The sequence below is a fragment of the Perca flavescens genome, chromosome 10, assembly GCF_004354835.1.
Source record: "Perca flavescens isolate YP-PL-M2 chromosome 10, PFLA_1.0, whole genome shotgun sequence".
Classification (NCBI taxonomy): Eukaryota; Metazoa; Chordata; class Actinopteri; order Perciformes; family Percidae; genus Perca; species Perca flavescens.
Genome location: NC_041340.1, coordinates 34,196,517 through 34,210,163, shown reverse-complemented (window position 1 = coordinate 34,210,163; position 13,647 = coordinate 34,196,517). Strand labels below are relative to the sequence as shown.

The 13,647-nt window shown below is 40.3% G+C and overlaps 1 protein-coding gene across 3 annotated transcripts; it reads left to right on the top strand.

Moving 5' to 3' along the window:
• The first annotated feature begins 2 nt into the window (after window positions 1-2).
• Window positions 3-13,394, top strand: ap1ar (adaptor related protein complex 1 associated regulatory protein). 3 transcript variants are annotated; one of them, XM_028589654.1, is made up of 10 exons: window positions 4-225; window positions 3,492-3,540; window positions 3,641-3,667; window positions 4,992-5,017; window positions 5,121-5,217; window positions 5,386-5,484; window positions 7,534-7,598; window positions 8,717-8,790; window positions 8,876-8,998; window positions 10,109-13,394. In XM_028589654.1, exons 1-10 carry the CDS (start codon window positions 155-157, stop codon window positions 10,378-10,380), a joined length of 903 nt encoding a protein of 300 aa, XP_028445455.1. In that variant the 5' UTR covers window positions 4-154; the 3' UTR covers window positions 10,381-13,394. The 3 variants fall into 3 exon arrangements, with proteins under 3 accessions (XP_028445457.1, XP_028445455.1, XP_028445456.1); XM_028589655.1 differs by having other exon boundaries at window positions 5-225; window positions 7,537-7,598; XM_028589656.1 differs by lacking the exon at window positions 5,386-5,484 and having other exon boundaries at window positions 3-225; window positions 7,537-7,598.
• Window positions 13,395-13,647: the final 253 nt, after the last annotated feature.

The window sequence follows — 13,647 nt, the reverse complement described above, 5'->3', positions numbered from 1 at the left end:
TGTCATCACCGGGAGAGGAAGGAGAATGAGGAAGTGGTTGGAGCAGGACCGAGCAGGACTGGACTTGGAGATGTAACTACCAATGCAGCAGCAGCAGCTGTCAGGACCTTACTAGCTAGGCAGCTAGACAATAATAGTAATATTTGACAATGCGATGGGTAACTGCTGGGCATTCTGTGTTGGGCTCTTCAGGAGAGAAGCCAACAGGATCCAGAGAGGAGGCGGGTAAGTGAAACATGGCATTAGCTAGTTAGGTGAGCTAGCTAACTAGCATAAAAAGCATCATCTGAACCAGCATATCCGGTTACTGCTAACGTTAGCTAGAAGTTGCTTAGCCGGCAAGTGATACCACAGTGTTTCTATTAAGACTCGTTGACAGCTCTGTGTGTCAACCTGGTAGTGATGTTGTGACCCAGAGATATAGGTCAGTAAATGAACTACTGGTTACGCCAGTGTAGGGTCTCCGAGGGGTCTAACCTGCAGCCAGCCACTACCAACAGGAACCAAGACCCCACCCCTATTAGCAACAGTAGTGTGGACATGTAGTTAGCTAGGTCTAATTAGACTAACGTTAGACCATTAGCATAAAAGAAAAACTGAGCTAGGGCTGTTTTAAGTCGGTGACAATGATTGTGGACTCATATTTGGACCTTCAGTGTGTCTCAATTGTCTGTTTCTTGCGTATTTTGCAGGCCATCACATTTTAGATTAATAATTTATGTTTTTTAGTCTGACTTAATGCTTTGTTAAGATTACAGAAGGCTTGCTCTCTTCCAGCAGCGCGCTGTATCACACTCCTTCACCACGTCCGTATTTTACATATTGGGGCTGACCGATACAGTAGAAGTTATTAGTTGGGTTGGCCTTTTATCATTTTGTTTAACGTCCACTTTAGCTGCTTCCATTAGGTCATGTTCAAAACTTGAAAAATGACAGTCATTTTAACTGGAGTAATAAAATGTAGGCCTAGGTTTGGTGCCACACTCAATTAAGTGAAATAAATGGAAGAATATCAAGTTAAATAAGAACAATTCCACTGGAATTGTAATTTTTGAAACTATTCCAAGTAGGAATCAGTTCTTGATGCCAAACCCTACTCATAATATAGTTACATCTGTGCCTTTCTTGCTGTTACAAGTCAAATGTCTGCCATGAAAAAGCTTTTTTTCCAGCAGCAGTAAGATTCCCTGTAAGATTTGACATTAACTCTTTAAAGGGTCCAGAGTGTAACGTTTTTAGTTGTTCATTATCAAACTCTGTGTTGCCCGTTCACAAACTTGTCCTTTTTCATGAATATTTACCACCACCATCAATTCCAAGTATTCCTTTTGGCTTGAAATTTGACATTTGCACTTACATGGACTGGGGTAGACGCTCCATATTCATGCGCCATCTTGAAATACGTTAGCCGGTAAGGGACATACAGGACATACTGCTCCGCCTTTCGCGTTTTCGCTGTCACATGATAAACTCACAGGTGCTGCTAATGCTGCTAATGCTGCTAATGGGTATCGTAGCTTCCCGGCCCCGCCAAGTTTGAAGAACGAAACCTGGAGGACGGCACGTATTCAAAATCCAAATTTCAGGAACAGGAATCTTCTTCGCCCAGAAAAAGAAAAAGGATGTTGAAAAGAGCAAGAGACCGGCTTTTTGAAGCGTGAAGGCTACCGTAGCTGTAATACCTACTTTGAACCGCGTGGTGAGAGAGAGTTGATTGCGATATATGATCTCAACGCTAGACGGGAGAAATTTCTACACATTGGACCTTCAATCCATACATTTCTACATACATACCACAGCCACACAAAAGGCCGCAGAATTTCACAGATTTTTATTCTGGATCAAAGCTAAAAACTGTAATAAAGGGAGAAAAAAAATAACAATAATGATCCTCTTAAACTAATTTGTGTCACATTTTTTTTCCAGTCATTTTCAGATTCCAAACTTATTGATGACATTCAGTGTAGGCGTCAATCAATTAAATTTGATGCTTTTATACGTATTGCACTGTGTAACACATACTGTGTAACTGTAACTGCTCCGAGTTACAACCACGTTAGTCAGCACAGTAATCACAAATCCCATTGCAACATGGCTGTTACACTGTGTTCTACTTGTGAATTGGACTCTGATCAGAACCATTCAATATGAAAGAAACTGCTGCTTTTTAAAGTTCTTTAATGCGTTTTAAGGGTTTAAAGGTCCAATGTGTGGGAATTTCTCCCGTCTAGCGTTGAGATCATATATCGCAATCAACTCTCTCTCTTACCACGCAGTTCAAAGTAGGTATTACAGCTACGGTAGCCTTCCCGCTTCAAAAAGCCTGTCTCTTGCTCTTTTCAACATCCTTTTTCTTTTTCTGGGCGAAGAAGAATAAGACTCCTGTTCCTGAAATTTGGATTTTGAATACATGTGGTCCTCCACGTTTCCTTCTTCAAACTTGCCGGGCCTGGGAAGCTACGATACCCATTAGCATCATTAGCAGCACCTGTGAGTTTATCATGTGACGGCGAAAACGCGACAGGTGGAGCAGTATGTCCTGTATGTCCCTTACCAGCTAACGTATTTCAAGATGGAGTATGAATATGGAGCGTCTACCCCAGTTCATGCGAATGCAAATGTAAAATTTCAAGCCAAAAGGAATACTTGGAATTGATGGTGGTGGTAAATATTCATGAAAAAGGACAAGTTTGTGAACGAGCAACACTGATTTTGATAATGAACAACTAAAAACGTTACACACTGGACCTTTTTAAAGGAACTAATCAAGTTTTTGATAGAAAGGCGAATAGGCCAATTTACCTGTTGAGTTCTGAGAATATAGACACATAATTCATCACTGCATTTACAGCAGGGCACTGGCATCTGGGTTCAATGCTACAGTTTTAGCATTATGTTGTGTAAAGTCACTGAGGTTGATTCTGGGTACTATTACAGATGAGCAATTTATTCAGCGTGCAGTGAGTCTGTACATAGTCTGGCATTGTCCACATCACCTCCATCCAAACTGGCAAAGAAGTAGGGCTGCATGATGTGAGGGAAATATCTAATTGCGGTTATTTTGACTGATATTGTGATTGCGATAAGATTAACGATATTGGAGGGAATGATGGTTTTTGTATCATTATTCTGATTTTCATTGAAAATTATTAACATTGCGATTTGGATATTGCACTAGTCCATATTGCGATTTCAATACAATTGCGATTAATTGTGCTACAAATAAATTATCATAATGTTGGCCTTAAGTGCCAGAGCTACCAGGAACACAGCAGCTGCTTTTATTTGTCAAATTTTTATGACCGTGGTAATACATATATAATATAGTATCATATAACATATTCATCATACAATTGTGTCATGTGAAAGTGCAGATATTCACAATAAAATGTTAAGCCATTATCTACATTTTCAGATTTGTTAGATGATTGTCGGTGTGTTCATACTTTTTTCATTCTTTCTTTTTTCAAACTTTACAATTATTCCTGCAGGTCAAAATACTTCCGAAGCACCACCACAGGGGAACATTATACGATTGAGGTGTGAGTCGTACATTTACTAGTATTATTTTCTGTTATAACAGATGACTATTCAGTATTCTGATACATGTCTAATTGTGTGGTTTTTTTTTATTTTGCAGTTTGAAAATCTGGTAGAAAGTGATGAGGTAAGTCAAATCGTGTTTATGGTGTCCTGTTTCTAAGAACCTTTAGTACCTAAATAGGTTTAAGGAAAATTAGTTTTCTCTCAACTCTTTTGTTGTTCTATTTAGGAACCAACTACATTGCAAAAGACTGCAAAAGGGTTTTTATAAGATGTATAGTCTAAGTAAAAGCTGCAGTATGCTGGTACTTATTATGTTTAAAGGAACACGCCGACCTATTGAGACTTTGTCTTATTCACCGTGTCCCCCAGAGTTAGATAAGTCCATACATACCCTTCTCATCTCCGTGCGTGTCCTAACTGTCTGACGCACCCACTGCTAGCCTAGCTTAGCACAGATCCTGGAGGTAACCGGCTCCATCTAGCCTACTGCTCCCAATAAGACAAACAAAATAACGCCAACATTTTCCTATTTACTTGTTGTGATTTGTATAGTCACAGCGTGGACAAATAACAAGGTCACATGAGACACAGCCATCTTCTAACCGTATACATACTGGGAACTATATTCTCAGAAGGCGAAGCACTGCTACTTCTGCTACTTGGGCGGAGTGATTAGTGCAGCACCTGAAAAGCACCGTTGTTACTCTCTGCTCCTCACTACGGGGCTTCACAGCAAATTACTCCGCCCAAGTAGCAGAAGTAGCAGTGCTTCGCCTTCTGAGAATATAGTTCCCAGTATGTATACGGTTAGAAGATGGCTGTGTCTCCTGTGACCTTGTTATTTGTACACCCTGTGACTATACAAATCACAACACGTAAATAGGAACATGTTGGCGTTATTTGTCACTCATTGGGAGCAGTAGCCTAGATAGAGCCGGTTACCTCCAGGATCTGTGCTAAGCTAGGCTAACAGTGGGTGCGTCGGACAGAGTTACGACACGGACGGAGATGAGAAGGGTATATATGGACTTATCTAACTCTGGGGGACACGGTGACTAAGACACAGTCCCAATAAGTCGGCGTGTTCCTTTTTAATAATGTGTGTATTTTAGTGTGTGAATTTTTGTAGTACGTGTATTTCCTTTTAAAAACTTTAAACTAAACTAAAAGTGTCTTTGAGTGTTTTAAAAAAAAAAAAGCGCTATATAAATAAAATGCATTATTAGTAATGTTACTTCCAGGATAGTTTCTACTTTCAGACTCCAATCAGAGTAGCCTCTGTTAGTTCCTCCAATGATGGATAGAAGATGACTGGCGCAGCCACTGAGCATCACTTTGGGAGTAACTCGATTACCGTCTGCAGAGTCCCAGACTAGTAGCACTTGAGTCAAAGATGCATTTCCTGATATCCATTATGGTTAAATGTTGTGTTTTTTGCATTGCAGGCCGAGAGCCCACAGCCCTGCCCGAGGTAAGGGATCCGGCGTGACTTTTAAAAACCAATAATCCCGAGTATTCTTTGACAAGAGAACCGTTTACCACTCAAGTATGTTTCATTGCTCTCTTTTCATTAGGCCAATCAGTGAAGATGAGATCAAACACCTCAAAGAGCACCGCTACACTGCGCTCTCAGACAGGCAGCTCCTGATCGACCAGAAGATACAACTGGAGGTAAAACACAGTCTGTCTTTGTTAGACTTACAGCCACCGTTATTTCCTTTTCATGTTTTAGACCTAGTTTGCCTTATTCTTTTTTAATTTGCTGCATTGTTTTTTTTCTGTTTTTGTAATTTTCTGTTCTGTGTTTTGTGTTTGTTTCATTGTGTTCCATCTGCTCAGTTAGAGGCACAAGAGGAGAAGTTAAGGCTAGAAGAGGAGGCTAGAATTGCCGCCCAGCGTGAGGCCGCCAGGTTGGCGCGTCAACGAAACTTGAAGGAGGTGAGGCGGCACTGAGCGCGCTCCCTTCTGCCAGTTTGACTAACTGCTTGGTTAAAACAACTTCTCCTCTAACCTGCTGGCCCTGTGCAGAGGCTTCCCACTGTTTCAAGTCCTCAGCCTTCTGTGTCTTAAAGGGACACAGTGATATTTTCTCTCTTTTCTTTTTGTCCGTATGAACATGTCCTTGTTATCCAGTCTGAGAAACTGTCGTACGTCTCAGTGCTCCATATACCAGAGCAATGTCAGCAATTTTCATAGCTGTAGAGGAACACTGCTAATGGTCAGTATTTTTAGTATTGGGCACTTCAGGATGGATTTATAGACAGTAGATGAGTACAATATACAATAGACATAAAACTTGCAATGACCCCTTATTCACAAGTACAAGCAGTGAAAATAATACCCCTCACTTTTTTATGGCTTTTACAGTCATTACAATCCTCACATTACTGAAGAGAGAAATGTGGACTATTAGTAGGGGTGCATAATATATCAAATTAATATCGTTATCGCAATATCACGTTGTGCAATATTATATCGAAGGTGTCACAATAAGTATGCAATATTCTGTGGAGCGCTGCGTCCCGTCCGTTGGCTGTGTGGCCTAGTTGTGTTTGATTTAGAGCCCGCTTGAAACGCTGTAATGATCATGTTTCATTGGCCAGTTACCGCGCCATTTGCACACGTTAGTGCACATCAGCACACGGGTCCACTACGTGACAAACCCTATGGAGCGTACCACGTGACGTGTGTGCATATTTCAACAGAGTGACGGTGTAAGTGAAGAAATAGATAGACAACAAAACGGAACGAATCATGAGTGCATCCCAAAAAAAAAACCCTGTTGCAATTAATACGCCAGAGCTAGCCAAACGAGCCTCGCTAGCGAGTGTTTCTGCTAGTGGCATAAAGTACGACTAAGAACTCGAAGAGACATACCGAAATCACCAATGCTGTAACGTATTATTTGGCCAAAGATGATGCCCATCCACACAGTGGATAAAAAAGGCTTCAAGAAGCTTCTGAATGAACTAGACAAACGGTGTCATACCCGATGTTAGCCGAGTCAGACCGGCTCTTGTCGAGTGCCGATGTAAGTCGCGCATGCTCAGATTTAAACGGTTTACGGCATAACGTGTCATACTGAAATTTGTGAAATCCGTAAAATAATAAACTTTTCTCTTTTATACAATAACAGAAGATGGAAATCTTTTCAAAAACGTTTTAGCTATCTATGACTGTTTGATTGCTAATGTTTGCTCAAAACGCCGTTAGCATCTAGTAGGCTACTTGATTACTAATGTTAGCTCAAAACGCCGTTAGCATCTCGTAGGCTACGCGTCGCAAATTGACGCATGTGCGACTCACATCGGCACTCGACTCACATCAGATAGTGACAACGGTACCGAATCCCATCCTGCACCTATTTCTCACAGGTAGCTGTCCCGCTACTTTATAAAAGTTTGGAGTCTGATAGATTGAATATTTTTCTTTTGCGACCAACCTGTTGTCCAGCCACACTACGGAGCCGTACATAAGTCTCGCTGTGCACTATATTGTTATGAATCTATGAAGATTGTTACAATGCGTTTTCCCGTAACTTTTGTAACTTTGCATAGGTTTAAAAATATCGAAATTAATATTGGTATCGTGATATTCATAATCTATATCACAATTTGTCAATATTGTGCAACCCTAACTATTAGCATATAATAGTATTGTTAGGATGACATACATATATCACGGCTATATATTTCCTATACTGTTTCAGGGAAACTGTTTTTCATAGAATGTGATATAATGGAAATGGGACGCAGCTGGGATTGAGATTTCTTTGCTTTTCATTCCACATTCCACTGCTTCTCTGGTGTTGCTTTGTTATATGAATTCTTTTTTTTTTTTTTTTTTTTTGCTCACATGTTTTACTTAATAGCACCAAAACTGATATTATAAACAGAGTCTGTTTTTTTTTTTATCATGGGAAGACAGGACTGTCCTTTTTTTTTTTTTTTTTTTTTTTTTTTTTTATCTGTGGGTTTTTTTTGTTAGCAGCTGCCTGCCCAGAGGACACGGGGGAAAGCAGATGGCTCCGGCGGTGAAACTCAGCAAAGAAAGTGAGTCACTTGAGTTCATCAGACAACAGGATAGCTGTGTAGCTGAGGACAAGCTGCGGTCATGAGGCGCCGCATAGATTTTAGTAGGCGTACTAAAAGAGATATATCAAGTAAACAGTAATGCTGGATTTATTTAAAGGGGCATTAAGTTAAAGCTACAGTTGGTAACTTTCATTAAAAAAAAAAATAGCTTTTTGTGATATTTGCTCAAACTGTCACTATATCCTGACAGTAGGAGGGGGGGATCTTGTTCCCCTGCCGCCTCCTGGTGCTCCCAATGGCATAAGAAAAACAACCAATCAGAGCCGAGGAGTCTCTAACGCAGTGACAGCTCGTGAACTGCGGTCAAACTGTAAAACTAGACAGCGCTGATCAAATATGAGTCGAGATTCTGTTAATGCGTTGCATATTTTTTCACCTCAAATGTTTTCAGAAACAAATTTTAGTGTACTGTAAAGTTGCCAGTTGGCCTGGTGGCAATGCTTGGTTTTGATTAAACTTGGTACAAACTCTCTCATTTTACAGCTAAACATTACACTAAAATATGTTTCTGAAAACATATTTAGGCGAGAAATGGGCAATACAGTAACAGAATCTTGATTCATATTTGGTCAGTGCTGCCTAGTTTTTTTTTGTTTTGTTTTTTTTGGGGGGGGGGCAGAGGAACATGATTTTTCTTTTTTCTTCACAGATTGTCTCGTGCTTCTGTCAGGATATAGTGACCGTTTCAGCAAATAATATTACCTACTGAACCACGGCAGCTGGCAAATCACTCATCTAAGAAGTAGTATTAATCAACAACTCTTATCTATCAGCACCTCGGATGTATGATTTCATTCGTTGCTATTTGGCAGACAATCTGACATCTTTCTTTTTTTAAGATCTCAACAGGAACGTTGATTTAACCATGTGAGCACACAGTTGGTTCCTGCAGTGTGTAGGCTAACGTATCCCAGTCTCATAACTCAGTTAACTCCTTTTTACTGGGCCAGAAGGGAGCAACAAACAAAGAGGAACCGGTATTACTAAAAGCCTTTTTTTAGGGAATTATTCAGGCCCATCAAAGCCATGAGTGACTGCTTTTACAGTTCTGCTATTGTTGTCATGACCCGTTCCAGGCAAAACGCTGGCGAGGATTTTGACGTCTACCTCCAGAATGTGAAAGCCCAGTCGGACTCTTTCAGGGGCAACAGTAAGTGAACCTCCATACTGCATCTCCATGAAAAGGTACTAGAGTTCCATGCATGCTGTTGTTATAATTGACTCTTTATTTGTAGGACTGCCGTCTGACACGAACGTGGTGACCCCCAACACAGAGTGCAGCTGGGACTTCACCACCAAGACCCGCTCCACCAACGATGACGGGACCTCCCTGGATCTAGAGTGGGAAGACGAGGAAGGTGAGGGTTTCATTTGCGTCCGTCGCAAATCCCTGATCCACCAAACGTTCTCGTAACGTCCTGATTTGAAGTTCAAACTGTGAACACGCCTGAGGAGGGCCGAGGCAGAGCCTTCTGTGCCTCCAGAACAGGGCTCCGGTTATTCCGTCAGCCACGAATGATTGTGTTTTTTTTTCAGCGACACTGCGGCAAAGAGGGGGGAGGAAGAGGCAGAGCAGGCCATTTGTGCATACAGTATATCTTATATGTATCAACCCTCGTCAAATCCAAAATTGCCAAAATATTGAAATAACAGGAGTTAAACATGTATGTGACCGTATGTGAGAATTCTTGTCTGCCATTCAGCAGAAACACTTTTCTTTTCACGTCCATTTTAGCTATTGAAAGACACCTAATATCACAATATAATTTAATCATTTTAATATGATTCATACAGGGTTATTTGTATTATTATGCATTGTTGTTGCAAGGCAGGGCACTGTGGAACTCGTGTGTGTGTGTGTGTGTGTGTGTGTGTGTGTGTGTGTGTGTGTGTGTGTGTGTGTGTGTGTGTGTGTGTGTGTGTGTGTGTGTGTGTGTGTGTGTGTGTGTGTGTGTGTGTGTGTGTGTGTGTGTGTGTGTGTGTGTGTGTGTGTGTGTGTGTGTGTGTGTGTGTGTGTGTGTGTGTGTGTGATAATTTTGGACCCTTATTACATTATCTGTGTCTAAAACAGAAAAATGGAAAAGCTAGAGCAGACAATGAATAATCAAAACAATCAAAAACTTGAAATACAAAACTTGCTTAATAAGTCCACCAGAGACCAACTACAACCATTAGTTCTGAGAAAAGCAATTTAGTTAGTTTTGATGCTCCCGATTTGATTTTACATTTATTTGACTTTAGGTGGTGCCCAAAATGGCTTAGGTGCTGCACCCTGATATCCATATATGGCATCTAGGTTAGGTTCCATAAAAAGAAATGTAATATATGAAGTTTTAAATTAGGTTTGGAAAGTCTCGGGTTGGAACAGGTTGCTTGGATGCTCTGAGCCACTGGATTACTGCCTACAGCAGTTTTTGACTTCATTGCCTTCTGCTGTCAGAGTGAAAGCTTGTGTCCTTGTGTTGTAGGAATCAATCGTGCACTCCCAGCCTGGGAAAGGTCCCGGACGGAGGAGGACATCCTGCGCGCAGCCCTGCGGCCCGGCGCCAAGCAGATGAACAGCGGCCCGACCTCGGCCTCCGAGGACTCCAACGCACTGGAGTGGGAGAATGATTTTGTGAGTACCCTTCCTGAGGACAGTGCAAACACTGATTTTGAGGGGTTTGTCAATCCTGTCCTAGACACTCCCTCTGAGGACGCATCGGACCATGGCCTCAGTTTGGACAACCAGGACAGATAGTGTCCAGCACCAAAGGAGACGTTTGTTGTGTCCGCTTCATGTCAAAGCTCACCAGCTTTTTGCCTCATGAAACTTAAAATGTACCTACTTGCTCCTCATATTTTCTGTAATATGGGAGTCTGATGCTGCGGGGAATATGTTGTGTATTTTACTACAGTACAACGTAGTGATATCTTTATCAAATACTCATTTTTTTTCCAGTGCCTTCATTTGCCATATTAGCCGACCATTCATGCATTGTAACTTGAACAGATCAGTTAGCATCCACTACCATTTGACACATTGTTCAGTAAGTGCTCATTGTCAACGCACAGAGTCCAGGTGATCATACAGAAAATGCCAAGATACTCTAAAGTAAGAGCAGATGGCTGCTTTGGTGGCTGTATGTTAAAAAATCACTCATGGAAATGACATATTTCACTGGTTGTAGGGAGAGGGGGTTCATGGAGTGTAACTTTATTAAGTTACTTTTTAAATGCCAGCATGGCCATGTCTCTGCATTTGACCTATCCTAATTATTTAGTCAGTCGCAGTGCGGTGCCTTGGGGACCAACTGCAGTTCTGAGGCCAGTGCCTTGGTCAGTGGCAATGCCGAGAGAATTCCAGCATGTCTTTTTGTGTGTGTGTGTGTGTGGGGGGGGGGAGAAACCCTGCACAAACACAGGAAAAAAAAGCATCAACAAACTATGAAAGAAGTCCTTGCTCAGCCCTCAGTCTCTCGGCTTAGCTTCAGCTCATAAAGCTGTTGTATGACTGCACAAAAAAAAGGAACTGAATGCCTTTCTCCAGTCTATTGGGGTGGTGATGGGTTATTACCATCATCTGAATCATGCACATCATTTCAGTCATACTTTTTATATACATTTTTCTCACTGTTTGATTGACAGCATGTCATCAATGCCGCAGCACCCTCAAATAATGCATGGATTCTGTGCATGCACTCTGACGAGACTCCCCCCTCCCTCTGCTCCAGTTAGGCGTAATAAAAGTAATATTGCCAATTTGGGACCTATCAAATGTAAAACTTCGTAACTGTAATGTGTATTAAATGTGTCGGTCTTTCAGGGCTTACAGTCTTGTGTTCACAAAAATTCAAAAACAGAAGCCCAAGCATGAAAACACTTACTGATATGCTCAGTAATTTATGTTTGTAAAGATACACATTTCCATTAGAGAACATCTGCCAACAAGAGACATTTTTATAAAACATAATTAAACACATACAATGAGCCCATTGGTCTATTTTAGGACATCTGGGTTTTAAACTGCCCTTTTTCCCTTTTCTTTATTTGACACTTAGATGTTATTAGATCTCTTTTGTTTTTTATGTCAAAAACAATAGCACAGAACAGCAACATCATTGCCAAGCACCATGACATCCACACCACAAACACACATGGATTATAAAGGACAGCAGGTCTTTGTGCCTCTCTATATTGTTAGCATATCCATGGTTGGGAAAGCATGCAGCAAGCCACATTCCTTATTGCAACAAATATATTATTTAAACTGGCCTTTTTTCATAGATGGACAGCTTCTAAACAGCATCTTTTTGAAATACCAGTCATTCCAATCAGCTGGTTCTCTGGTTCATGGTGATAAACCAGGGTTTCCGATAACAGCCTGGAAAGTATGGAATGAAATAGAAATCCTCACATTTGAGAGGCTGCAATAAGCAATATTTTGGTAGCACTAATTCTGGCCGTTATTCACGATCAAAGTCAGAAATGCAAACAACTGGGGTAAAGCTAAATTATTAAACTCTTAATGTGGATAGTTGTTCTGAAATACAGGGGACTCATTGCAGAATATTTTATATTTATCAACTTAAAAGAAAAAGACAATTTCTGATTGGTTGCTTGCAGGAGACAAATAATTTTTAAGAGACTTTTTATTTAATCTGATGTGAAATCCAAACCAGTTACGCTGAACTAAAACCATGTATAAATCATTATCTGATGGGTGTTTACTGCTGATAATGAAAGCAATACTTTGTGAAGATTGTGTGAGTGGATTAGAAAAGTTTAAAGTTACCAAACATGCAAACGTGACTCTTGAGCTGTAAACGGTGTCATGTCCCTACAGTAGATCCAATGCTGCTCTCCAATGAAGGAACTGCTTGTGCTTTCCTATCCTGATCATTTGACCCATCTCGTACTTGGGACAATAGTGTTTCACATTGATCATTTAATCTGTTTGAATCAAAAGTAGTTCACTGATTGCACTTGTGTGTGGATTTTTTTAATTTGGTGTTATCATCAGCTTCGCTGACATGATTCACGTGTGAAGAGGAAACTGATCTGAGAAACGTGCGCTGCTGTCGAAGTGATTAGACGACACGCGGGTTGATTTGCAGACATTTTACTTCTCAATATTTGTAATTTTAAAAAATAGTGTTGTGTTGAACACATTTCACTATTGTTTTGCTGTGATTACATGATCTGTGAATAATCACTAATTTTCTGTAAAATAAACCTGTAACTTAACAACCCTTGTCACACTGAGCCTGAGAGAAAAAAAAAAAAAGTACAGAAAAATGTATATACATACACTTTTTTTTTTTTTTTTAACAGAACCATCATCATCATAACCTTAATCAGTAAATTGTTGATGTGAATTTTGTTATTTTCAAGGCAATATTTCACACTGGCCAAATGTTTGAATGTTTCTAGTGCACACACCTAACGTACAGTACAAGACTCCAGGGTGAACTACAGGCAGCGCTTAAACTAAGTCAGTTATACTTGTATCACAATACACAAGTCAGTTCCTTACTAAGATTGGGATGTTGCACAAAGATGAAATATCACTCTTTTTATCCCTTTTTTTTTAACATTGCACTGTTTCTTTGATTGTGTCTTGTTACGGCTCAGTTGGTTTAACACTGCACCACTGTTGTCTGGGGGTTTGAGTCCCTTTTCTTTTTTCAGAAAAAAATACTGTAAGCTCATCCACCAAAGCCTATTTACACTGTACAGCTAATCATTTTTATTAAAGTTGGTACTAGTATCTTATTCATGACTTTTGCTCATTCTTACAATTCACAAAATCATATGAGTTCGTGGACAAACAACCAAGAAACCCCCCCCTTAATTTCTGTTAAATGTATAAATACCTGTAAAGGCATACTGCACAACAGAATTTTAGCTTTGTGTGAAAGTGTGCTATTCGATGGTTTCAAGTAAATCAAAGAAAGGACAAAATGATGCACTGACTCATTTTAAAGGTCCCATATTGTAAAAAGTGAGATTTCCATGTTTAAAAAAA